The following is a 25,275-nucleotide window of genomic DNA, read 5'->3' as shown; positions in this document are numbered from 1 at the left end:
GTGCAACTTGACAGATGTTTTCGGAGTGACATCCTTAATCCATATATAAAGCATCTTAATCCTACAAAAAAAGATCCCAATGAAATGCAAATAAATCTCCCGTTTTGAACTTTGTCAAAATAAATAGTACACCGGCCTTACTTCTTCAAAGTCTTCTGCTTCTCCGCATCAATCAATTTACGTCCCTGAACAACCAGACCCTTGCGACTGCGCACAGCATCCATATACCGCTTAGCAACATTCTGCTTATCTGCAAGCTCGCCTAGATCCTCAAGTTCTTCCTCGGTAGCAGGCACCCAGAACGGATCCTCGTCGAGAGCCTCGAAGCCCGCGAAGATCAGTTGCGGTTGCGCGGCGCCAGACGTTCGCTTGCGGATCTCCTCAGCGAACCCGAACGACTCTGCTACAGGGAGAAGAGCCAGAATCGTGAAGAACGGCGTGCCTTCTTTCATTACTTCGGATTGGATGCGGCCTCGGCGCCGGGTGACTACTGCGTAGACCTTGCCTAGGACTTCGGCTTTTGGGGTGAAGATATTGTGTTAGTGGGTTTGTTTTTGCGTATGGTTTATGTGATGGCATGAGGGTATTTGGAGTAATAGGAAGGGGATGAATGAAATACTTACTGGTCGCTTGGATCTCGCAACTATACATTGCGAGCATGATGCGAGGACTCCAGTCCAGGAAACCGGCAGAGATACCTTCACGGACCAGTCTGATTGACTCGCCTGTCAACCGGCCCATGTCAAGCTCGTCGCCTGCGCTAGACTGCACAGATAGATCTTCCAAGAACACGGCTACGCCTTGCATAGGCTCCTGGCACAAGGGGCCTTGGCCAGTTGCAAGCTGGAAGGCATACGCGACCTTGTCGTTGAAGTCACGCACAAGTAGTGCTTGGTGATTGTTACCGTCGATATGTTGCTTGATGTCATCGACCAAGCTAAAAAGGAGATGTTAGATCCGAAAGATAGGCACAGTGTTTTTTTAGACCGGTATACTCACAATTTGTCGCAGGTGTTGACTGTAGTTGCATCAACCAGAATGTTGGGGCCGACTCTTCGGGGCCCGAAAGCAGTGATGCGATCAACGACGTTCTTCCATAGCTCCTTGTCTTCCTTGACCTCGTCGTTGAACAACTTATCTAGTGCTTCGCGGAACTCCTGCTTGGAGAGAATGTTGCCTTCAGGCGCCTCGCCCGTACCGTCGACGACACCTTCAACCGCGTTCTCGGTTTCTGTCTTGCCTTCAGCCTCTGTGCGCTTCTCCAATTGGAGCTGTTTGATAGTTCCGACTTGTTTAGTCAGGAATTCCGTCACGGCCTCTGGCATCGGAACCACGCGCAGACGAAGGGTCATTTGTTTCGAAGGAGAAACCGTCAAAAGCGCTCCACGTCCTAGTTCAGGATTTTTGGGTGCAGCCATCTCGGGGCCGTGAACAATAGTTTCACGGTAGGGGACGATGGCCTCGCCAGTCTGGATTTCGCAACGTGCGAAACGCTCCCGGAGATCCGTCACGCAGCGCTCCAAGTGCAGTTCACCTGCTGTGAGGATAACGTGTTCACCACTAGGGAGCACTTCGTACTGTGCACAAGGGTCACTCTGTTCAAGCAAGCGCAAGCCGGTGACCATTTTGCTTAGGTCTGCTGGGTTGACCGGTTCCAGTGCGACTCGGACGATGGGCGGCATGCTCAGCGAAACACCAGCCAGGTTGATACTTCCATCCAGTCGGCTGCAGAGCGTGCCTGTCTTCAACACATGGCCTGCAAGACCTCCAATTCCGAACACCACACCGGCTGGTACAGACTTGAGGGGCTCGAGAGCTCTGCCCATCATCAGGTACAGATCTGTGACTATGACTTTCTTTGGCTCCGGGCTGGCGTGCGGGTTGGCTGGGGAGAACTTGGGTGGGAGGACATATATCTCATCACCAACCGTAAGGGTTCCGGAATAAAGTCGGGCAAAACCAATGAGGTGGTCAGGGTCGTCCTTCTCGACTAGCTCTTCTGGTTCATCGGTTGTCTCAGTGATCAATGAGGTGGTTTCGAACATTGATGTCATGCGATCAAAGTCATCTCCTTGTCCATTTTTGAGAGCTTCTGCTTGCATCTTTGCAATCTCCTCTCGCTTACGGCGCGCGAGTTGAAGGGCTTCTCCCGCAGTCAAGGCACCTTCGCTACGCTTCTTATTAGACAGAAGCTCGCTCTCCGGGATGGCAACCATCTTGCTGACATATGCCACGACGGGCTGTTCGGGTCCTGTCTTGAAATCCACCATGGCAGTTTTGATATCATCGGCAATGAAAGCAGCACCAGGGGATGTTCTAATCATTTCCGGCAGTCGAGCAGCTTGCGCAGCTGGGGGACTGGGGAGATATTCAATGACTGAAACCAGCAGCGCAGTAGATAGCGGCAGCCATTGAGAGAACAGTGCGTTCATAATGTTCTTAGGGTCGCGCCCGCGCAAGATATATACGGGGATATTAATGTTGAGCGATTTGGTGATCTTCTCCAGCAATACTGGGTCACTAGTAAAGGTCAATATCAGGGTTGACACGATCTTTGGATTGATTGTCAACTTACCCTTTGCCCTTGTCACCACCTGTGGTGGCTTGATAAGCTGCCCAAATGCTATCCAAGACCAATTGAACGAACATGGGCTTCAAAGCACGTCCCTTCAGATGCTTTGCACCCAAGACGCGTTTGGTTTTAGGGTCTAGATAATAATCACCCCAAAGCACTTTCTCCAGAACTGTTCGTTTGATTCCGAGCTTCTTCTCGTAAATGGCGGCGAATTGCCGGATTGTGAAGGCCCAGCCATCGACAGCGCTGCAGAAGATGACGTTATTTTTCTCAGGCGCGAAATAAAGATCCTCATCGTCGCGCTCCTCAAATTCAGTTCCATCGGTCACGCTTTGTGCAGATTCATCGTCTGCCGACGGATATTTATTGTCTTGCCCCCGAGCTGCTGCAGCGTTGACACGGTCTTCCATCCGCTCACGCCACTGCAAATCTTCTTCCATGCGTTCACCTTGGTAGAAACTACCGATGACGGCATTAACCTGTTCCAAAAGCCGACTAAGATGGGAGAAAGCCTCAGCAGGGCTCATCTTCAGCTCTGTTACCAGGCGATCCATCTTGTTAATAACCAAGATCGGTTTCAACTGCTCAACCCAAGTCTGGCGTAGGACTGTCACAGTCTGACTACAGACACCTTCGACTGCATCAACAAGTACAACTGCACCGTCGCAAAGACGAGATGCGGTTGAGACCTCGCTACTGAAATCGATATGACCAGGTGAATCGATCAGGTTGATCAGATACTCTTTGGGCACTGGCGCTGCGTCCGGGCTCGGACGGCGGAGCATCGAGAAGAACAGTGAGATAGCCGAGGACTCCATTGTAATACCTCGAAGCTGCTCATCTGGACGAGAATCCAGGTAGCGGATCTTACCGGCCAGTTTGGGTGAAATGATACCATTTGTGGCAATAAGACTATCTGTCAAAGATGTCTTGCCATGATCCTAAAATGCAAAAAAAATACGATAAGCGTTTCAAACACATTTTGAACAAAATTGAAGGTGAATTTCTTTTGACATACAACGTGGGCCAAAATGCAGATCTGGTGGCTGAGATTAGTATAAAGCCCTGACATCAGACATTAAAGTGGGATGGAGGGGCACACGCACATTTCTTATGTCCTCGGGCTTCCGCTGTAGGCGGACCAGCTGGTCGACGTTAACCACAGGCATCTTGGCTGTTATTGGGACCAAGAGCAGGCGTAGGTAAAAAGAATGGAAGGCGATTGGATCCCGCGAGAGGGAAAAAAAGGTTGCAAAAAAAAAGTTGCTGATAAAGATGCGCCCTTGGCCCAGGCCTTGAACAGCACTTCAATTAATATTTCATTCGGACTGTCAAGCTGGGTACATTTATATATTATAGACTGCATACTGGCATGGCTATCTATACATTCTTCTATATGATTGGTATTGACCTTAACAGTCTCTCATCTTATGCTGGTATACAATCCCGGTTGTGTAATCCTGTTCTATTGACTCATTATGAGTCCTCAACGCCTTGCGCTGAGTCAAGTATCCACGACCTGGCAGCCAGCGCAAAGTAGTACTACACTTCTCATAAGCCTAGCTAGACTCTCATTCCTCGTCGAAGGAGAGCTTGATCTTCTTAGGCTTCTTAGATTTCTTCGAAGTCGCCTTGGGCTGGACTTCTCCGGCTTCTGCCTTGTCGTCGCCCACCACTTTGGCCTGTTTTCTTTTCCTCTGTCCCCCAACCTCAGTGAGATTGTTCTGTTTGCTGGTAGAAATTTCTGTTTGGGATTTGTCTTGATCGCCAGTGGAGTTGTCCTTCGTTGAGTTGTCGGCCTCGCCCTCTCCTTTTGGGCCACTTTCACCGATCAATGCCTTGTATTCCTCCTTGGAAATCACTTCATTACTTTCTTCATCAAGGTAGGTAGGCTCATCATCGTCGTCTTCGTTATTGACCTTGAGTCTGGTCGGTCGTAAGGCAGGCCGCTCCAAGCGACCGGTGTTATCTCCATACTGGCCTCGGAGCTTCTGGAGGAATGCAGGCTGCTTCGCATCTGTATAACAGATCAGAATGATGTGCGACATTTTACAAAGCTGTGAAGTGACATACCATATTCAAACTTCGGATTCTTAGGCATGGTGGGAATGCTGTATTCGCTTGCTAGCTTTCAGTGAAGCTCTGTACTTGTACTGCCCTTTGCCTATATTGTACATAGATTATTGGGTAAAATCCATTTCGTGCAATCAAAAAGACAGAGAGGTTATCTCTATGTGCAAAGAGCAAGAATTGAAGAACTAAAGTCCATAGCTAAGGCCCCTACAGTAGAATATTGCGACCAACCATTTCCTGGGCCTGGTTGGCTAATTATTTCCACCGCCCTTTTCTCCGCCTTCTGCAACCCACGGTGGAAGTACTTATATCTCTGCCAGCAGTATATGATGGACTTACGTCAATATTGGTCGCAATACTCCGCCCTATTATACCGCCTTCCAGCTCAAGGCGCTAAGCCCCAATAGGACACATCGAAAAGTCCAGGGAGCCGCTCTGCATCAAGTCCTCTCCATCAACTCTCATCAACCGATATCAATTAACTATGCTTTGTGCTAGTGAGTGGCCTACTGCTATTTGCAATTCCATGCCCTTCTTTGAAACGAGTTTCGTAACTAAACTTCTCTTGCAGTCTCCGGAGAAGCACCTCAAGTGCCCGTCGTCTCTACCAAGAGCGGTAAGTCCTCGAAATCACCTTGCGCGCACGACATTCATCTTATAATGAAACAGGCAGCGTATTTGAAAAGCGCCTCATTGAGGCATACATTGCCGAGCATGGCAAAGATCCTGTGAACGGCGAGGATCTTACCACCGACGATCTGATCGAGCTCAAGTCGCAACGCGTTGTCCGACCCCGGCCCCCTACCCTCACATCAATCCCGTCTCTTCTGAGCGTTTTCCAAGAAGAATGGGATGCTTTGGCTCTTGAAACTTTCACTTTGCAGCAAAATCTAGCACAGACAAGGCGCGAGCTCAGTGCGGCACTCTACCAGCACGATGCCGCAGTGCGAGTGATCGCGCGTATAACCCAGGAGAGGGATGAGGCCCGCCAGGCACTTTCGAACGTTTCCGTTAGTGTCAGTCGCTCTGGAGGCGACGAGGCTATGCAGGTGGACTCTACGGACTTGCCCCAGGCAGTCTTGGAACGAATTGAGAACACACAGGCAGCGTAAGTGGAACCGGTGCTCTCTACATCACCTTTTGGACCAACGGCTAAATATTTGACAGGCTATCTAAGACCCGGCGTAAGCGCGCGGTCCCTGAGGGATGGGCCTCAAGCGAGGCTATTTCCACATTTAAACCAACTGAAACCTCCGAACCTCTCTATCCCGGTGGCCGCGCTTTGTCTATCAATTCGACTGGTGACCTGGCTCTTGTTGGCGGTGTTGACGGCGTGGTTGGTGTTTACTCGCTTTCCCAGAAGAATGTCGTACAGACCCTCAAGACAGATGGCCCGGTCACCGATGCGACTTGGGCAGGAAACAAGGCCATCGTTGGCTCCTCTACTGGTTCCGTCAAGGTCTTTGAGAATGGCGCAGAGGTTGCAAGCTTCGCCTCCCATGCTGGTGAGGTGACGGCTGTCACAGTACACGCTACTGGCGATATTGTTGCCTCTGTTGGTGTCGATAAGAGTTATGTGCTTTATGATCTCGCCACAAACACTGTTGTTTCCCAGATTTTCTGCGATGCAGGTAAGGAGTCACCCTATAGAACACATAAACCCAAGTTCGATTCTAATTGCTCTTATTCAGCTCTACTGTCTGTCAACTTCCACCCAGATGGCCACCTGATCGCGGCCGGTGGCGCAGATGGACAAGTCAAAATCTTTGATGTCAAGACGGGCGCCGCTGCTGCGGACTATGCCATGTCAGGACCAGTCAAATGCTTGTTCTTCTCTGAGAACGGCACTTACCTCGCCGCAGTGGCTGCACAGTCCACCACTGTATCGATCTGGGATCTTCGCAGCTCCAAGGAAACCAAGGTACTGGACACCGGAAGCCAGATTGAGTCGATCTTCTGGGACTACACTGGCCAATTCCTCTTGACTGGTGGGCCTAGCGGAGTGACTGTCCAGCAATACTCCAAGGCATCCAAGGCATGGTCAGAGCCTCTACGGAGTGCAGTCCCTGCTACCTCGGTTGCTTGGGGATCAGCTGCTCAGAGTATTGTGGCATTGAATGAGGCGGGAGCGGTCACAGTGCTGACGGCACAGTCATGATCACCAGGAAAATACTGTATTACTAGAGCATGCTATCTCAATTTTCAATGATGTTTGTTTTTGAAACTACTGCAGCTCTTGATGCGACGATATTCACAGACAATCCATGGATATTCACATGTAACCTTAGTCATGAATGAAAAACCTTCTCGTGAATTCATATCTTTTATTGTTTTAAATCATATCATAAAGCTCCTCGTGAAATAATCATAATGGATAGCAACAAATCTCTACAGGAACGAGTTAAATATCTGCTGCCACAGCCACTTGATCTGGTCAATTTGGAATGCTCTCAACGTCACTCAGGCAAACCTTACTAATGAGCCCACACCGCCGTATAATATTGGGCATAACTCGACCGCCTTTCGACTCGGCCTAGAAACAAAGATGGATTTCAACCTTGCTGTTTCACCTCCCTGGTGGCCTTCAATTTCCTCTTTTTCTGCAAAATATCGCTCTTTGAGACCAGGAATAGGTCCTGAAATGAGTGAAAACTCTGGCGTCCAGTTTATGGGCGCCAGAACCAAGGTACGCCTTCATCGATCGTGAAACGGGCGGGGCACCTGATCAGATCACCAAGAACCCAACTAACAAGATTCCTATTCCTCTCAGCGAACACATCGTGAGATGACCACAGAGAACGATAGAAGCGGCGATGCCGCTTGGGAGGAGCACTTCCATCCACCTCGCTCCGACCACGCTAGGTCTCAATCCAGCCGCTTGCCACACAGACGACATCGAGATGGACTTGACTACCGACGGCCGGCGATTCTTTCACCTGGAAACAATGTCGTGATCGATTTGACAAATGAGCCTGACTCTCCTCCTCACAGAAATGCGACACGATTTCCCGGTCCTCTACATACCCCACATCCGCACCGTCCGAGATTACGATTTCCACGAGATTTGATGAACCACACGTCTCCTGCGGCTGACCACCCAACCGTGATTGATCTGGAAGCGGAGACCACAAGTGATCCGGTCGATATTTCGCCAAACAGTGCAGATGTTCAAATTGTTGGGTCTTCTTCCATCAGGCCAAGACCAATAGAACCCAGGTACCTCGACAACAATGACATGCCAATGTACTTTTCTCCCCCCACACAGCGGTCGAGAGCATTGGAGCATGGGCGACCGAGAAGACCGTTGAGCCCAAGGTCCTTTTTTCGTACCGAGCGTGACCTCCTTTCGTGGGTGTCTGCCGCCCTTGACCACAATCCGCCTGATCAACAAGCACCCCGGCCTCGCCGATCATCATACAAAGGACTAAGCCCAGCACCGGAGGGATTCACTCGACTTTTGGCAGAAGATGACGTTCCTATCTGTCCAAACTGCCAGGACGAGTTGGGCGCTGGAGAGGGGCTGAAACAACAGATCCATATTGCGAAACCATGTGGCCATGTGAGCATTCTCCATCTTGGGCCGATCAAGTCTATTACAAGAGCTAACCGTTTTTATCAGGTCTACTGTGGGGAATGCGCTGGAAATCGGTCTATCTCGAAGTCCAAAAAGGGAACTTCAAAGACCAAGCCGTTCTCAAAGTGCCAGGTTGCAGGTTGCAATAAACCTGTAAGCAGCCCAACAGCCATGTACCACCTTTATCTGTGATTTACTTGGGCATTGATTTTGCGGGCACTCATTTGCATTCTGGTGTTATGGCCATCTTCTTTCCTCATTCTGTCGATACCCAAGATGCATGGAACTGGCAGGCGTTTTATTTCAATAATGATTTATATCCAATTACAATTCATTCGGCGCTTTTTTGACTTACATCTGGTGATGAGTGTCGTAATTTCCTATTTGCAATTTTAGCTGCCGCCCCAGGACACTCCCGAGCGGGTCCGACCTCGGGCTGACTAAATTTCAACCCGTTCATTGTCATCACGTGATTGATATGTGACCTAGTTCTTGCGATGTCCTACGAAGCTCACTTCACTCAACGGTTCCGAAAATAAGTTTGAGATCAAAGCGGTATTCTTTGTGGTGATAATACCGAATAGCCAAAAATAACCCCCCTGTAGCTTTGCCACTAGCAAAGTAAACCGCTACATGAAAGCCGTACAAGAAAGAAGGTCGTCCTAGTTCCGTGTTAGAGAGTATGTGATTCTCTATTATAGAAAGTGAGCGTTGAAATCATCTGTCAGCCTATCAAAAGTTCAACAAAAAGACGATTTTCTATACCTAGGATATTTATGGCCAGGCGCACTAGGATATATGTACTTGAATTCACCACGTATGTGGTCTAACGCGTCCGATCATGGCAATTTACCAGTCAAGGGCTTTCTTGCAGCGGAATAGCCTAAAAGCTGCTTCATCTAAGTGCCAATATTGGTACCTCTTGTGTAAGCCCTTTTAGGCTTCGGAAGAAGCTACTGGGTATGGCCATATTGACATGTTACACTCGCTGCTGAGGGCAACGAGGTTGGACTGAAGGTCACGACTCACGGTAGATTGAGATTTATTGCAGTTATCAAACTGGCTGATTATGGGGCTGCTACTGCTACTAATCATTCAATGTCAATTGCGATATTAGCTGATTTGGGCTCTGCAGCTTGGAATTACCAGTCGGGTCTATGTTTCGGTACCGCAGCCCTTAATCTCATTAGCGACTATGCATATAAAATATATGATGTTATTGGCCGATTGTTTATCCAAGAGAGAGATATCAGCGCTCATTCATGTAAAAACTACATACATTTCACCACTCGAGTGTTCTATCATAAACACACCCCAAGAAAGCTCGATCTCTCCCTGTTACTTCTGTTATAGCTTGGTGACGGCCCTGATCGAGTAATGCGCCCAGTGTTTGTGATAATTCCACCTTACCATATGGGCCTAATAACAATGGAGACCTAAACAAATACAGGCAAGTTCTGTGGTGATCGCTCTGCGTCAGAAACAGTACTCTGAAACCATGGATGGCGTAGCGCATCGGTGGCGCTGATCTGCAGCTCCGGTCGCAATTGTAGCATTTGAACTAGCAGATCGTCCCCAAGAGGATCCAGCCTGAAAATCAGGTGCTGCAGGTCTTGGGTCGGGTACACAGGAAAGGTTGGCTCGAATCCTGGCAATTGACTGATGCCCGGCCAAGTATGTTCGGACGGGGTACCAGTCACTCGAAAGATTTTGAGCAGCTGATCGTTGTTAGAGGTGCCTGGAAACAAAGGCCAGCCGGTGTACATCTCGGCGATGATGCAGCCCGCTGACCAGATATCGATGTCGGTGTTGTACGAGCGGCTCCCCAAGAGCACATCGGGAGATCTGTACCAGAGGGTGACCACCTCATTTGACAAAGTGCTGACATGGATGCTAAAGGCGCGAGCGAGGCCGAAATCTGCCAACTTCAAACTTCCATCCCGGCTAATAAGCAGATTTTGAGGTTTGAGATCCCGGTGCAAGATGCTGTTCCCGTGACAGTAGGCTATGCCTCGTAGCATTTGGTATGCAAATGATTTGATGGTGGGTAGATCGAGAGCGCCGCCCCAGGTGTCCATAAAGCGCCTTAGGTCCTTGTCCATGTACTCTGACACAATTACGAGCTTTTCATCCGTATGGATCACATCGTACAGGCGTAGAATGTTCTCATGATTTAGCTGCTGCATCAGGGAAATCTCACGGATGGCAGTAGACGGTGTCCCTTCTTTGTCGTCGAGGTGAATTTCTTTCAAGGCCACCAACTCATTTGTTCGGTTGTTCCGGCCTTTATAGACCTAGTAGGTCTTGTTAGGGACGGATATTCTTTCAGAAGGGCCGAAGTATTTTCAAATATCAAGCTGATGGGGGTTACCAACCGTTGCATAGGTGCCTTCACCCAGCTGGGGCCAAAGTTAGCGATGTCAACTCTACTCTTCATGATCCATTTTTGCGGTAACTTCGCCAATATAACGGCCATCGCATAATGATATCGACTCATCCAGGGGATCAAAGAAGGTACAAACCTTTTCTAATTGCTGGAAGTAGTTTAGACTCTGGAACATGGTGGCGATTGTTTGGCTTTCCTGTGATGAGGGGAGGAGGCAAGCCTTGACACGTTGAGCTTAGGCTAAGACGGGATGTAAAGAGCGAGACCAACTGACGTACGGGGCGGATGGTTGTCTGTTCGCCTTTTCTGTCGTCGTGACAACCACACCAAGGTATTTTATGTGACTCGTAGACCTCGAAAGAGAGACAGAGATGATAGTGAATTGTTATTAATTTAGCTATGGCCGACGCCTGATAAACATGGTATTGCTCTCTTTCTCTCTTAGGATAAAAGGACTAGAACTACTTGGCAGAGTTTGCGAAATGGACCATTTCGACGACATAGGCATACTGTTACTGAGTGAATGAAAAAAAAAACAAAAGAAGTACGATCTACCAATACCTTCTCGCCATCTGTCGCCGGGTATATCAAAAGTCTCCTATACGCTACGGGTACCTTAACTCTTTCTTTTCCACAGATGTTGTCAATCCCGACCTATATGCATTCTATTGTGCAAAGAACCCATTAGACTTCCGCAAAGCTCGAAAAGCCCGAAACCCGACCCGACCCTTTTATGGGTTTCGAGCCCACTTCTAAAGCTCATACTATATATTTGCTCTATAGATATATTCTTTCCATCCTATTGAAAGTAGCCGCGCAGCTTCATAAGTATCTTTAACCTCTTCTGTAAAATGCTACAGATAAAGCCCAGAATCAAGAAATTCGCTTTGAGCTGTCCACCTGGATTTAGTCTTTTTGTTCCTTAGAACCGAGGATGAGATCCAGTAGAAGCTCTTGGCGCATAAAGCACAACTTCAATAGCTGTCCCGCGTCACCATGCATTATTTCAATGATATGTTGTAGAATTTCAAGGAAAACAGCTTTGAGTATCAAACCCTTACGAGTTGACGCCTATCGTGGGCGCGACGCCAATGCCCCGCTCTCGTGCTGCCGTTGTGGCGTATTCTAAAATAAGTAATGCTGAAATCGGTCCTCTGTAAGTGCTGTAGCGCGGGCGTCACGCCGCTACCTATTCGCCACGCTGCCCATTTTCCTGTCTCACTGTTGTGCGGGCCTCAAGAGTCGAGTGTCAATCAAATGCTGTGCACATCCCCAATCCACCCGCCTCGGTCTCATACCCAAGCGCTAATACTACATAATGGAAAATGTTGTGCATTTTACACTTCTCATTGGCTGAAACTACCGATATAAAATTCTCAGGCAAAATGAAGGTGACTATCTAGTGGGACCTCGCTAACCGCCAGACTGAGAAGCACCAATCCTCGGACGCCTTTACGATGGGTAAGGCAATGGGCGTCTCATGAAACGACTTATCCTAGTTTTATTTAGGCAATTAACATGGGCCTCCATTTCGAATCTATGGTTATTAAAAGGACGCGCTTTCTTCAACTTCCTCGTAGTCCGCTTCCATTTAAGCCTCCCTTAGGCCAATGCCGCGGTGGTTAATCCATATGCAATAGAGTCAAGTTGCATTTCCTCCTCAGGGTAACGTGGAATAAGGGATAACACCGCTTCATTGAAATCAGTGAAAAATGGCTGTATTGACAATGCCGCGCATTCAAAGACAGGAGGATATGCACCAGAATATGCCCAGTCAATCAACCACAGTTGTTCATGTTGATCTAAGATCAGGTTTCGAGGACTGATATCGTTGTGTGTAAGGACAAACTTAGTAAAATGGAATGGTGGAATGTCTTTTGGGGCTTGATAGACACTTTTGCAGATATCTAGCTTGTGGTTAAACCAAGCTTCCATTTCAGCAGTGTCTGTAAAAGGCCCCGCACTATAATCTGTGAAGAACCGACCCCGACTTGGTCCTCCACCAGTGGGACCGGGCTGTGAAAGCTCAATAGACTGTATCTCTTGGATTATTTCAGCAACCTGCGTAGCGATTTTCCCTTGAGTGTCACGGGATAGGCTGTTCCAGATCTTATCCAGTGGTTGACCTGGGATAAAATCCATCACAATATACCCAGATGTACCGAAATATTGTGTATCATCTTTGACCTGAAATGAGCGATAGACTCTTGGGGCTCGAATAGTGGTTCTGGAAGCAATAAGACGGAGCATTTCCGCTTCACTAGCCATAACACTCCCGCCACCCTTCATAATCAAGGTCTTTGAAAGCCGCACAACTGTCGTTCCACCTAGCTGGTGGAGGATAGGAGAAGATGTGAGAAGAGTTGCCAGAGCCTCATCTGTGACGGAATTAAGGTCCTTTCCATCTAGTGGAAAAAATCCATCAGGGTCACGACTTTGTGGCTTGGCGTAGACATATCAGTAAAAAATGGTATTCAATGAACTATGATAAACATACATGGGCTATTGGGTGTATCGATAATTCCATTTCAGTGAGATAGATGGCGATAAATGTGGGATTATTGCAGATGCAGAGGGACGACCTCCTGCAAGGGCTGCACAGGATTATAAAGAAACTCCGGGTAGAAGTTCTTCCGATCCAACATCTTATCTGTTGGCCGCGTAGGCTTTTAAGTTACAACCACCGGAATTGCCAACTAATTGGGGGACTCTGACGTGCCACCGAGAGCCAATCGTGTTACGGACTGAAGCGTTTTAATGGAACCCCCGTTGTCATGGCTCTGGTCAGCCCTGGGCGAATGACGTGATTAATAATTGTAGACAGGATAGGTAGTTAGTTACAGATACAGATACTTGTGCATAATGAATTGCGCCACACCCCGATTCACTCGCCAGCACTATAGCCGCTGTCACTCCTTTCTCCACCTTGGAGTAGGGCCAGACCGACGTATGGTATGGGGAGAAGATGTGCTTAAATTTAGTAAGGAAGAGAATAGCAATGGCATGAAACCCGTGGCGCGCCGCACGATGATGTTTAGTGGGGAAGCATATCTGGTGATTCAGCCACCATTCCACCTCACATGCTTTGAACAGTATCTGAGCTCAAGGAAAGTGAGATAGGACGAAAATAATAAGGCTATATCGTATGTAGACTTTCAAGTCTACCCACTATAGTAAAATCCAGTTATAGTGAGTCAAATGAAATATAGAGAAACGTTCGTCAACAATACGCTAAATATATATAAATATCGCTAGTTTAAATTCTATACAAAAAAAACAATACAATGATATTACCCTACATCTAATTGTTTAATCTTGACACTAATAGTAGCCCATTATGTTTATGAAAACCTAGGAAGGACAGGATCACTACTCTCAGCGACGCTGCCGAGGTAAGCTTCCAACTAAGAGGTGGGATTCAAACGACAACTTGATTGGTCGACACTTGGTAATTCCTGAGGTCAGTTTTAACGTGGACAGAATCAAACCTTGGTGGGCCCAGGTGGAACCCGTAGACCCGCTTCCATCTGGGTATCTGCAAGGTTGGAACTTTAGAACAACCTCACCTCGGGAATTTTGTATGGAAGAATCAACGAAGTTAGTATAAGAAAAGATCCATCAATTAACCCTAGACATATGCAACACCCATTTGTAAACAAGCGAATTGTTTTAAATCGTCGAGCACCCGGGCAAAACTGTATAAGGGCTAGATGAAGCCACGCCAAGGGTAGCTGGGACCTATGCGTTCCACTATCCCCGGCGGAGATTTTACTCTTATTTAGGCACATCATGCATCTCCATCCAATTGGTTAGCTTGTCGAAAAGGTGATACTTGTGGTGTGTCGAGAATTATGCCTCGGCCTCGAGCGGCTTGGACTCATCCAGCCTCACTAGGCGTCAGATCCCCTTGCACAGATGAGATGAATACGCAGTGTCTCGATGCAATACTCAATATGGATTCCTAACATCTCCAGGAATGTCTGAAATCTCTCAAATGGCACTTCGTAGGAGTCCAGGTACGTGTACTGTCGAATCATGTTCTAACACGAGAAATCAAAATTAGTCACCCAGATCAGATAGCTAGGCAGGTATTTATCTGCACACTAGACAATGTAGCTGATGGAGTACTTCTATGTTAGCTTCGGCACCTCTACCGTATTGCGCGGGTGTTTGCTTCTAATTGGCATCCACCGACCGATTAAACGAGGATAACCTGTTCAAAGGAACGTAGATATCGTGTTCTATACATCTTCGACGGCTTGGTTGCAGGTTACAATTCATTGCAATACTCACATCTCCAAAGACGATCCTATGCGAGTTCTAACTTCGTAGTTGGTAGTCCCTGATAGATAAAACTCCTGATGGAACTTGTTTGTCCAGTCGACTTGCTGACAGCTTTGGTCGATTCCTTATCACGCGCCATACAACTGAAGGACATATGGATGTATCTTGAACCTGAGTAATTAGTTTTCTTTAACGTTTGGGGGCAATGCAGGTTTGTTAGCGCTAATGTTCATGCATTGTTATATTCGTGGAACGTATGTTTGTGTCTATGTAGTTAGGAATGTACTGTATGGGCATTCGCTCGTGTCTGTTTCCAAATTTCTATAAAGATGGCTTTCTATGCTCTTTTACTCACAATCTGCTTCTACATTCTATCCAATTTATATACATAAAGCCTAGCCTTTTTCTCTCATCTTATCAGAATGAGACTCTCGTTTACTTTGTTTATTGCACTCTCCGCTTCTTTTATGGTTGCAGTTCCTGTTAGCTCACGCAATGAAGCAGCTACTGCTTATGATTTTTTTTTTTTTTTACCAAGGCCTGCCCAGAGGAACACTCTGCTGAAGAGGACGCCTCTGGGAACTTTTTAGGAGGACAAGGCCTATTCTAGGGAGTCTAAATAAGCCACAGCACAGGTGTTTTTTTCTCTATTACCTTTCACTGGGATTGATCGCTGACTAGAACACTAGAGCTCAGCTAAGAGTGACACACGAACATACATAGGTGATTTATTTTAAGTACGAATTGATCATTGCAAACTTGTTGTCTTCAAATTGATGCAGGCTTGAGTTTAGTATGCATAAAATATGGGTTTCAAAACACCACTGGCTTCTTAGTAGCAAATAGACAAGAATGAAGAAATAAAACAGAACCCAGGTCAATAGTACAGTAGGTTGCAGTGGAGATACCTGATAGTCACCACCGCGGAGAGAACAAGAACCGTAAAAAATAAAACATCTCCTCTAGACACCCCGAAGATCACCGTGGTATGGTGACCAGATACCACGCACACTCTCGTTCAAACTTGTAACCGGCTTCTTGACCCGCTTCAACTTCTCTCCGCTGGCTTCCTTGAGGAGGATTGCCTTCTTCAGGATTTCGTGGGGTTCCATGTTCCGTACACATACGGGCTTCTCGCGGCCATTGATGTAGAGGCCCTTAATCAGAGGGTGCTTTTGGGGTCGGGGAGAGACACGAATCTCAATCTGAGGGTTTTCGCGGGCGAAGGCGGGGAGGTTTTTCTCCAAGAAAGCACTGTGACATTTGATGTTAGAACGGATGTTTCTGGAAAGGCAATTTGCACCATTTAGGATACACCTACACCATGCCCTTTGAGCTGCCCGCCCAGTTGCAGTAATGAAAATCAAGGCGTTTGCATTGTAGGATGAAGGCACCGGCACCGTTCTAAGCAGATCACATGAGTCAGTTCGGCAATTGAATATGAAGGATATAGAATCCACATACCCTGGCCGCCGTGGATGTTCTAATTCCGCGCAACGGCATTGTTCTAATCGTCAATAATTATCGTCGTAGTTTACAAGTCGCGATAACTTCCCGGGGCATTTTCTGGTGCACGTGATTAGTCAGGGCGGTGAGCTCAGGCCACCAATGGTGTGTGCAGTGAACTTCCATCATTCGACGCTAAGACCAGAACTGCGACGCGAAGCTCTCACTCCTGATCAACTTCCACACATCCGTCTTTACTCCACACCCTGAGTTTGTCTGCATTGGTTTCACAACTCAGTATGACAGATAAGCTCCCCCCGCCACTTTTGGCGCTATTTCAGCCCCGCCCACCCCTTCGATATCTGCCTCCAACCGATCGCGCACCAGATGACTGCCAAAAGAGCACCATCTCTGGAGTTGCCCAGTTCCTTGCCGAAGCCAAAACTTTCGCCGAAGAAGTTCCCTACAACGCAACTGAAAGCTGGGTCCAGCGCAAATTGCGTCAGAAAATCGAAAAAAAAGAGCAGTTAGAGAAGCAAATAGCAGATGGACTGCAAAACTGTATGCCTTCTTTTCACATTTATTCTTATCTGAAGAGGCTAACCGTGGATGTTTCTTGAAGTCAATCCAGAGAAAGATCCCCAAGCTCGAGGTGACCCATTCAAGACTCTCTTTGTTGCGCGTCTCAGTTACGAGGTCAAAGAAGCCGACCTGGAACGAGAGTTTGGCCGATTCGGCCCCATTGAAAGAGTATGTCTTGTTTTATTTATGCTTTGTGGAAACTACAAGCGCTAACATTGTGGTAACAGATTACCCTTGTCAAAGATACAGTATCAGAGAAGAAAAAGAAAGCCCACCAAGGCTATGCATTTATCGTGTACGAGCGTGAGAAGGACATGAAAGGTATCCTCACCATGCCAATTTACTTGACATTAAAACAACTTGTTTATTCCGTCTTGCGGTAAGAAATGTTGCTGACACCAGTTATTTTCCCAATATCAGCGGCCTACAAAGAAACAGATGGCATCCGGATCAAAGACCGACGAGTCCTGGTAGATGTCGAGCGTGGCCGCACCACCAAGGGTTGGAAGCCTCGTCGCTTTGGTGGTGGTCTCGGAGGGCGCGGATACACCAAGGCCATGCCGGTCCGCCCCGGCGGCCCTGGTTTCAACGCACCATCTGGACCGGGTGGGTATGGAGGTGGATTCCGCGGAGGCTTCGGTGGCAGAGGTGGAGGTGGTGGCTTCCGTGGTGGAGGTTTCCGCGGTGGCGGTGATCGCGGCGGTGGTGATCGCTTTGGAGGTCCTCGCGGTGGTATTGGATACCAGGGTAACCGTGGCGGCTTCGGTGGACAGGCCCCCCCTAACGCCCCCTCCGGCCCTGGCGGTGGACGCAGTGGAGGCTTCAGAGGAGGCTTCGGTGGTGATCGTGGTGGTGACCGTGGTGGTGGCGCCGGTGGCAGATTCGACCGTGGTGTAACCGGCAGCAATTCAGAGCCTGTGCGGCCTCGAGACAGCTTTGCTGACCGTGACCGCCGTGACTATGACCGCGATGACCGTTACAGAGATCGTGACCGTGACCGCATGGGAGACCGAGGTGCGGGAGACCGAAACGGAGACCGATTCCGGGACCGGGATCGTGAGCGTGGTGGTGACAGGTATGGCGGTGGCGGCAGCCGCGATGGTGGTCGTGACGGCGGTCGTGATGGTGGCCGTGATGGCGGCCGGGAGGATTATGGACGCAAGCGAAACCGCGAGGATGAACCTGGATACGACGATCCTCGTTCTAGGAGAAGGTACTAAGCCTTCATTTGTCGTCCAGGATCTTACCTCTTTCCGATCAAGTCTGGGTTTGCTGGTGGGTATCACTGATCTACCCAGTTTTTCATGACTCTTTATCAAGGGTAAGGGGATGAATCAAGAATTTGGCCCATGTGCAATTCGGTCCGTTGTAACGATCACAACCGTCAATGCTTTTCACGTCATGCCGCGATATCAACACCAAAACTCGATGCCGAAGTGGTTCTTCGCTATATTCCCTGCTTGGTCCACTTAAGCTTCCCGGCAGACGGAGACTCATGAATTGTGCTTGTATTCCCCGTTCTCTCTATTTCTTTCCCTTGGTTTTTTCTTTCCTCACTTGTGTTCCAATGCTCTTTCCTTTTTTCTCTCTTTTCTTCCCCTTGGTCCTAATGAGATTTTGTTTACTCTGCAAGGGTAAGTATTTGTATTTTAGTCGGTCCTCTTCCGCGAAATGGAATCTGGTGAACCATCAGGTAAGACCAGGTAAGGACCATGTGAAATGACTGAAGGCAGGTATCTTGCTAGATATATGAGAATCTAGGCAATACAGCTAGCGGTTCTGCACTACGGTTGATTAATGTCCAAGAACGAAGTAAATTTGTAGACTTTTTTCGACCTGGTATCCGAATCTTGTCATAGGCTCATAGTCCAACAGGAGGGAAAGCCGCTCCATACAGGGATAAGAGAAAGAGAGATAAAACACACAAGTCTTCAATATATTTGCAAAGAAAGCGCCCTCACCAAACTCCAAAAGATGCCCAGCAGAGTTCTTTTTTTCGGCCACATGGAAGCCGAATGGGAAAGAGATAAATAAAAAACGGAAAAACATGAAGATCCCCATCTATGCATCAACATCCATTCCACCTTCAGTCTCAAGAAGCTTGACCTCCTCGGTACTCCGCGTCCAGTAGGCCTTGAGATCGACCTTGAACTCGGACGAGGTGACACCGAACATCTTCATCAACGTAGTCTGTCGTGAGTCCAGAGTCTCTCCCTCTTTGCATACGGGGTAGCCCTCCTGACCCTCCATCAACTCAAGCATGACCTTGCCCTTAACCAGACGGGTGGGGACACCGAGCTTGCGCAGAGCGGGCTCAATGGTGTGGCTGACAGGCTCGTCCTGATCAGCGGGGATCTCACCGCCCCGTGCGGTGACCAGGCCGTTGGGGAGGGTGAAAGAGCGGGTAGCGACAGTTCCAGCGCGGGCGAAATCCTGGGGGCGGAAGTTATCGAAGTATTCGATCACTGATTCCGGAGTGCGGGAGGTGAAGAGCAATCCAACGGCGCCGGCGAGGAAAGGAGTGAGTTTGCGCAGGTTGGGAGCGGCTTCGCTCTCGATGTCAGTGCCAAGGGCCTTGCCCATGACTTTGGTCTTGCCGAAGAAAAGTCTGGAATGATATTATTAGACAACTGATCTTCATTGAAGGATTTGCATGTCAATATTTGATATCAGATTCACTGCTAGTATTCAAGTGCTTTTTCTGATTCAATATATCAAGCAAATTCCAATTGGAGAAATTATTCTTACCGGCTGTCGGCGAATTCAGTGCGCACATCCTTCAAGTAGGTGTTTCGCATGTTATCGACCGCAAAGACAAAAAGATGATCATATTCCTCGATACATTCCCGGATATTGGCGAATAGCCGGCGGGTCTGCTCCTTGTGATCTTTCTTGATAGTCTTCGACTCGTGGACGACGCGCGCACGCTTTGAACGAGGCATGATGAATTATGATTTTAGAATTGGTGGTTCAATGAATTCAGACAGAAGGTTAGATGTTTCCCCCACAGACATTTTTTCTTCGCTGATAACCGGATCAACCTACCGCCGGGCTTATCCAACGCTAACCTGAATGGGGCAATCAGCTGTAATCTCTCAGGGTCAGTTCACGTTAATTGCGCTTGATTTAAACGCTCTTTGTTACTTTGGTCATACGGTGCTAGTCATATTGTAGCCTGCAGAGGCCAAGCCTGGACAATGCTGGACTTTATGGACTACATCCAGCTATCCTTCGCCGAGGCGACCCACTGGAATCGCGACAACTCGTACTCGTCACTCAACACCACCGCTCAATGTATGTAATTGATACATCCCCACGGCCTCTTTATAGGAAGGGGAAATTGCTAGTCTAACCTACTTGGTGCAGCGATCCTGGACTTTTCAACCCCGGAAAGATTGCGCGTTCACCTTTCGTCACTATCCACTCCGCATTTTGCGACCAGTTACACACTTGGCACCGTTGGATTACTCGATGGATCTGTGTCGTATCTATTCAGTACTATCCCATTCAACAACCTACCAAGTGGAAGTGCGTCAATCCCGCTTCGAAAGATATCCCTAGGATACCGCCAAGTACAGGCCCCCGCGGCCCCAATCGAGACATGGGGATGGGATTCGCTATTAGACAGCGTGAGCATCCCCGGGCTCAAAGACGGAAGTCGCCCAGAACAACCAAATCATAGTGATGGAAAAAACAGCAGAGAAAGTGAGGCAAAGCGGAAAGCTACTCTACTCCACGCTTCTCTCCATCTTCCACCTCCCACCACTCTATATGCGCTCTTTCTACGCAGAATCTCTACCAATATGCAGCTTTCCCTAGCAGTCTGCTCAACTCAAGGACCGCCGCAATCCAAATCCGCACCACAGGCCTCAATGCTCACCCAACTATCCCACGATACGGGCAAGTACAGTAATGAGTACCTCTTCAGCACAGACAACGCCCTGTTCGGCTGGCGCGGACTCTGGAACTTCGGCCCAGATCCTCGTTACCCTCGCGATGGTGTCCCGCCGCCATTGTCTCTCCTTTCCGCAGGCGCAGAGGCGTACTATTCCCCCATCTCATCACTGATCGGCATGTCAACCGGCCTGCGATTCACCACATTGCCCGCAGCCACGCAAGTCCCGCTAGGATCATCATCACATTCCAGTATCGCAACACCCATCTCAACCTTCCCCTACACTCTAACACTAACATTGGCCCCAATTGTGGGCTCTTTATCAACAACCTACTCCCTCCGCGCCTCGCCTAATCTCGCCTTCAGCTCTCGCTTCGGCTTTAACGTCTACAGCTGGGAAAGCGAAATGGTCGCTGGCTGCGAGCTGTGGCGTCGAACCAAGAAACCCAGCTCCTGCGTTGACGACGACCTTGAATGGGCACGCCGCAAAATGCGCATGCATGACTTCAGTGTTTCTCTGCCTGGCTCACCAGCCTCCCCGCTCCTAGAGGACCCGGCTCGTTCCGAGGGCCCCATGGCTTCCAACGCTCACAGTGAGGCCGAGACAAGTGACTCTGTCATTAAACTGCGCATTGATCAATCTTGGAATGTGCGGCTTCTCTGGGAAGGCCGGGTTAAGGAACTTCTAGTGAGTGCGGGCGTCGGGCTGGGTCCGGGTTCATTCTCATCATCGCCTTCTGCGTCGTCGACTTCGAGTAGCGGCTCGGCCCAGAGTGGAGGTGGGAATCCTGGGATGTCCTATTGGCGTGGGGTTGGGGTCTCGGTATTGTACTCTTCATAGGTTACATGCTGTTTAAGACCACTTGTGTTGTCTAGGCGCATATCATTGGACGGCCTAATTGACCAGGAAAATAACTACTCCGCTGGGGTAGCAACGATTATATGTTATCGAAATATACTTCAGAATTGTACATAGATTCATGATAATATACTTGACATTTCAAGCTTTTGTCTGCTATCTGACGCCTACATGTCAGAGATATTTACCCTGATAATAGGGGCACTATGGTGGTATTAGTTTCTTTAGGAAACCCCTTAGATACGGGCGTTGATGATGTCGACGACTACATATGTTGGTTAGTACCGATTTTGGTGAATAGTTTCAGTAGATGGGCATGTGATAAGAACTTACAGGCAGGCTTCAAGCTGGCACCACCAACCAAGAAACCGTCAACATCGGGCTGAGTAGCGAGCTCACGGCAGTTCTTCTCGCTGACGGAGCCACCGTAGATGATGCGAACGCTCTCCTGGGCGTGGGCAGAGATGGACTCGGCGAGCCAGTTACGGATAGCGGCGTGGACTTCCTGAGCCTGCTCAGTGGTAGCGACCTTTCCGGTACCAATAGCCCTACATATAGATGTTAGAGATGTCCAAGGATGTTAATATAGAAGCAATGAGGTAAGCTCATACCAGACGGGCTCGTAGGCAATGACGACCTTGTCCCACTGCTCTGCGCTCAGCTCCTTGGCGGCAGCGCTAAGCTGGCGGGTGACGACCTCGATGGTCTTGTTGGCCTCACGCTCCTGCATAAGAAATCGGGTGTGAGCGGGATGCATTCAGAGAACATATAGCCGGTCGTGACCCGATGACCCACTATCGGGACGAAAATGGGAAGACCGGGTGGGAATGACGTACCTCAAGGGTCTCTCCGATGCAGAAGATGACAGAGATACCACCCTCGATGGCGGCCTTAGTCTTGCGGGCAATGAACTATTGAGGGGTAATTAGTTTATGTTTCGTTTGGCTGTAGTGTCTGCGGATGGTTGGGGACTGCGGGTATGCATACCTCATCAGTCTCCTTCAGGATCACTCGACGCTCGCTGTGGCCGATGACAGCCCAGTTGATCTTGTTATCGCGGAGCTGCTCAACGCTGATCTCGCCAGTGAAAGCACCGTTGGGCTTGTCGTAGACGTTTTGGGCAGCAACCCCGATCTTGGGGTCGGCAAGCTCGCGGGTCAAAGCGAGGTAGATGGCGGGGGGAGAGATAACGACCTCGGTGTTTTCATCGAGATTGGCGGCATTGAGGTTCTTCACGATGTCGGTGATGCTCTGAGCAACACCGTTCCTTAATAGGGTCAATTGCGCTCTTTCATGAAATGAGTAGGGAGAGGTAAAGATTGAGGGGCTTGACACCGCGGGGTAGCGAAGCTCAAGATAACGTACATCTTGAAGTTACCACCGACGAAGAACTGGCGAGGCATATTGAAAAATTAGGTGAGTATTGAAGGGAGAAGAAGTTTTGAGGGATGTTGATAGCTATGGAAGAGGAAGAAGGCTTGAGGAGGGAAAGTTATGCAAATGGAGGGGCACCATAGTATGTTGCCTGGATTATTAGGTGTCAATTATGACATCTCCCTCGGGGCTCACCGGGGAGTTCCTCAATAATTGACCGGGGTAGTAGACATCATAAGTTTCCAAGGTTGACATTTGCATTCACAGCTTTGAACATTACTATACATGTACTATGTCCTATCAGCAATGAGCTTTCTTTTCTTTTTTTTTCAAAAAAAGCAAAAAAAAAAAAAAAGGAACGTCGACTCTTGGAAAAAAACAAATGTTGAACGTCAGGTAGGACTTGAAGAATAGCATCTCAGAAACAAGCCTGAACCAGGCTTTTTTTTAAAAGATTCTCCTAGTCAAATTGAAGATGTTCATGCCTAATAAGAAGATAAGAACCAAAATAATAACAAACGCTGGGCTTGTTAATGCAAAATGCCACCTAACATAGTTAGTTGCCTTAACTAGAGCCTGAACTCATCAGATCGCGAAGTAAATAGCGCTCATTTATTTTCAAAATGGAAGGTGTCTACACTATGCTATCCCCAGCACTGATCGAGTTCTGTTTATATAAATTTGACTATTCAAAACTAACTGCGCAATTAAAAGATTGTTCTTCTGACGGTAGGAGAAGCCAATAGCCTCATCAAAAAAGATCCAAAGTAAAATAAAAAAATGTATCAGTCACACAGCTTCTCTCTTCCCCTTGATCGCGCAACGACAGGTACATCGGCACACTGCTGGCGGATCCCTCACTGGTTGAGTACCCTCAAGCTGCGCTTCAGAAAAAGTTCTCTTCAGCCATTTCTCCCGATGTCCAAGACTTGCTTCACGGTGATCAAGCATTCTGCTTCTGATCTCATTATCGTTCATCAGTTGCATTCGATATCTTTTACTAGGCACTGAACCTGGCCGAGCGCTCTGAGCCCGTCTTGGGTTAGCAGTCTTGACTGGAGGTACCTCAAATTGATCGCGGAAAGGATAATTTCTGTCATTTCTTCTGTCGATATTATGGCCTTGGAACTTTCGCCAAGAATGAGGCGCATAGCTTGCCTCGTGACGGTAAGGACTGGCATTCTGTTGTCGGAGAGAGGCCTGGTCTGGTTGTGGCTCTTGACACTCAGTCTCAGTCTCGTCGTCTGTTGCAGAAGTTTCGTCGGATTGGTCGGAAATCATAGATGCATCATCATCATCTGGGTCGCTGCTGCTGTCCGATGAATAATCTGAAGTATGGTCCAGACTCATCTCGTTGCTGTTTCTGGTACTGAAGGCTAGATTTTCCCGTCTATCGTTGGTCACAGTTGACCGGATGGGTTCATGGTCTTGCGATCTTGTTGGATGACTTGTCTCAACGTCTGGATTTGTACTTTCAAACTGTCCATTCGGATTCTCATAGGCAGGTCCCCGAGTTGAATTCAAATGTGCAAAAGAATTCATCGCTGGAGCCAGTTGTTGAAGTGTAGGCCGCAAAATATTCCCAATAGCCACTGAGCAACCCACAGAGGCCCTGTAATAGGCTTTGGCTTTCATGGGCATTTGCTTGATGATGACATCCATGGAGACCGTTTCATAGTCCCCATGACGAGCATGTTTGGCCTTGAATATCTTTGTGTGCTCTTTTATATAGACGCAACTCCACTCAACAAGTGGATTATTGTGCCTTTTTTCGTCAATCAGTTGATTGATATGAGCACGCCTGGTATCAGAGGATAGGCCCTGATATTGCTGGGCAACAGACTTTTTATTTGCCCTCTTCTGAACCATTCTGAAGTACTCATCTTGGTTCAGATGCATGGCTGTCCGTTTCACACATATCCAGGTTGCGCTTTCTTTTGGCATAGCCTTGGAAAAGGTGAAGCCCTCATAAACAGGACTTATTGATTCGGAGCCAGAATCTTTCTGGGCATATTGCAAATGACCGACCGGAGACAATGGTGTTGTGTTTTGAGTGTTCGGAACTTGTATTGAATTGTCGACATTAAGGACAGACATTGTTTTGGATCTCTTTGTTCTTTAAAAGGGTAGTGAATTATTATAGGGAATCTGGTTCTTTGAGGAGGATAACAACCTATTTATATATGCTTTTAGACACTCAAATCTCACTTTCAGGGCTCTCGTTTCT

The 25,275-nt window shown here is 48.2% G+C and overlaps 12 protein-coding genes across 12 annotated transcripts; 4 read left to right on the top strand and 8 right to left on the bottom strand.

The window, feature by feature from the left end:
- Nucleotides 1-137: 137 nt before the first annotated feature.
- Nucleotides 138-3,744, bottom strand: N7479_010970 (GTPase RIA1; the record flags this gene model as incomplete). Its single annotated transcript, XM_057258661.1, has 6 exons — nt 138-517; nt 624-937; nt 1,000-2,520; nt 2,576-3,516; nt 3,594-3,614; nt 3,682-3,744. The coding sequence occupies 6 exons, from the start codon at nt 3,742-3,744 to the stop codon at nt 138-140; spliced, it is 3,240 nt and encodes a 1,079-aa protein (XP_057106119.1).
- A 402-nt stretch (nt 3,745-4,146) lies between these two features.
- N7479_010969 (DUF4604 domain-containing protein) lies at nt 4,147-4,676 on the bottom strand (the record flags this gene model as incomplete). The annotated part of the gene is made up of 2 exons (XM_057258660.1): nt 4,147-4,592; nt 4,649-4,676. 2 exons carry the CDS (start codon nt 4,674-4,676, stop codon nt 4,147-4,149), a joined length of 474 nt encoding a protein of 157 aa, XP_057106118.1.
- A 456-nt stretch (nt 4,677-5,132) lies between these two features.
- Nucleotides 5,133-6,806, top strand: N7479_010968 (WD repeat PRP19 family protein; the record flags this gene model as incomplete). Its single annotated transcript, XM_057258659.1, has 5 exons — nt 5,133-5,145; nt 5,220-5,264; nt 5,318-5,756; nt 5,816-6,279; nt 6,340-6,806. 5 exons carry the CDS (start codon nt 5,133-5,135, stop codon nt 6,804-6,806), a joined length of 1,428 nt encoding a protein of 475 aa, XP_057106117.1.
- Nucleotides 6,807-7,193: 387 nt separating this feature from the next.
- N7479_010967 (putative RING finger domain protein) lies at nt 7,194-8,414 on the top strand (the record flags this gene model as incomplete). The annotated part of the gene is made up of 2 exons (XM_057258658.1): nt 7,194-7,334; nt 7,419-8,414. 2 exons carry the CDS (start codon nt 7,194-7,196, stop codon nt 8,412-8,414), a joined length of 1,137 nt encoding a protein of 378 aa, XP_057106116.1.
- Nucleotides 8,415-9,658: 1,244 nt separating this feature from the next.
- N7479_010966 (uncharacterized protein) lies at nt 9,659-10,783 on the bottom strand (the record flags this gene model as incomplete). Its single annotated transcript, XM_057258657.1, has 3 exons — nt 9,659-10,516; nt 10,598-10,621; nt 10,745-10,783. 3 exons carry the CDS (start codon nt 10,781-10,783, stop codon nt 9,659-9,661), a joined length of 921 nt encoding a protein of 306 aa, XP_057106115.1.
- Nucleotides 10,784-12,210: 1,427 nt separating this feature from the next.
- Nucleotides 12,211-13,135, bottom strand: N7479_010965 (aminoglycoside phosphotransferase family protein; the record flags this gene model as incomplete). The annotated part of the gene is made up of 2 exons (XM_057258656.1): nt 12,211-13,050; nt 13,106-13,135. 2 exons carry the CDS (start codon nt 13,133-13,135, stop codon nt 12,211-12,213), a joined length of 870 nt encoding a protein of 289 aa, XP_057106114.1.
- Nucleotides 13,136-15,854: 2,719 nt separating this feature from the next.
- N7479_010964 (mitochondrial 54S ribosomal protein mL43) lies at nt 15,855-16,395 on the bottom strand (the record flags this gene model as incomplete). Its single annotated transcript, XM_057258655.1, has 3 exons — nt 15,855-16,146; nt 16,214-16,296; nt 16,357-16,395. The coding sequence occupies 3 exons, from the start codon at nt 16,393-16,395 to the stop codon at nt 15,855-15,857; spliced, it is 414 nt and encodes a 137-aa protein (XP_057106113.1).
- Nucleotides 16,396-16,637: 242 nt separating this feature from the next.
- On the top strand, nt 16,638-18,140 carry N7479_010963 (U1 small nuclear ribonucleoprotein 70 kDa; the record flags this gene model as incomplete). The annotated part of the gene is made up of 4 exons (XM_057258654.1): nt 16,638-16,899; nt 16,961-17,088; nt 17,148-17,241; nt 17,341-18,140. The coding sequence occupies 4 exons, from the start codon at nt 16,638-16,640 to the stop codon at nt 18,138-18,140; spliced, it is 1,284 nt and encodes a 427-aa protein (XP_057106112.1).
- Nucleotides 18,141-18,981: 841 nt separating this feature from the next.
- N7479_010962 (ribosome assembly factor MRT4) lies at nt 18,982-19,862 on the bottom strand (the record flags this gene model as incomplete). Its single annotated transcript, XM_057258653.1, has 2 exons — nt 18,982-19,528; nt 19,669-19,862. 2 exons carry the CDS (start codon nt 19,860-19,862, stop codon nt 18,982-18,984), a joined length of 741 nt encoding a protein of 246 aa, XP_057106111.1.
- A 255-nt stretch (nt 19,863-20,117) lies between these two features.
- N7479_010961 (mitochondrial distribution and morphology protein 10) lies at nt 20,118-21,656 on the top strand (the record flags this gene model as incomplete). The annotated part of the gene is made up of 2 exons (XM_057258652.1): nt 20,118-20,214; nt 20,287-21,656. The coding sequence occupies 2 exons, from the start codon at nt 20,118-20,120 to the stop codon at nt 21,654-21,656; spliced, it is 1,467 nt and encodes a 488-aa protein (XP_057106110.1).
- Nucleotides 21,657-21,910: 254 nt separating this feature from the next.
- N7479_010960 (triose-phosphate isomerase TPI1) lies at nt 21,911-23,077 on the bottom strand (the record flags this gene model as incomplete). The annotated part of the gene is made up of 6 exons (XM_057258651.1): nt 21,911-21,939; nt 22,008-22,222; nt 22,286-22,398; nt 22,511-22,585; nt 22,662-22,941; nt 23,040-23,077. 6 exons carry the CDS (start codon nt 23,075-23,077, stop codon nt 21,911-21,913), a joined length of 750 nt encoding a protein of 249 aa, XP_057106109.1.
- A 760-nt stretch (nt 23,078-23,837) lies between these two features.
- N7479_010959 (uncharacterized protein) lies at nt 23,838-25,145 on the bottom strand (the record flags this gene model as incomplete). Its single annotated transcript, XM_057258650.1, has 1 exon — nt 23,838-25,145. The coding sequence occupies one exon, from the start codon at nt 25,143-25,145 to the stop codon at nt 23,838-23,840; it is 1,308 nt and encodes a 435-aa protein (XP_057106108.1).
- Between the last annotated feature and the right edge of the window lie 130 nt (nt 25,146-25,275).

The sequence above is a fragment of the Penicillium vulpinum genome (genome assembly GCF_028829585.1).
Source record: "Penicillium vulpinum strain IBT 29486 chromosome Unknown utg000004l_segment0_segment0, whole genome shotgun sequence".
Taxonomy (NCBI): Eukaryota; Fungi; Ascomycota; class Eurotiomycetes; order Eurotiales; family Aspergillaceae; genus Penicillium; species Penicillium vulpinum.
Note: the sequence above shows the minus strand (reverse complement) of the source record. Positions and strands in the feature narration are given on the sequence as shown.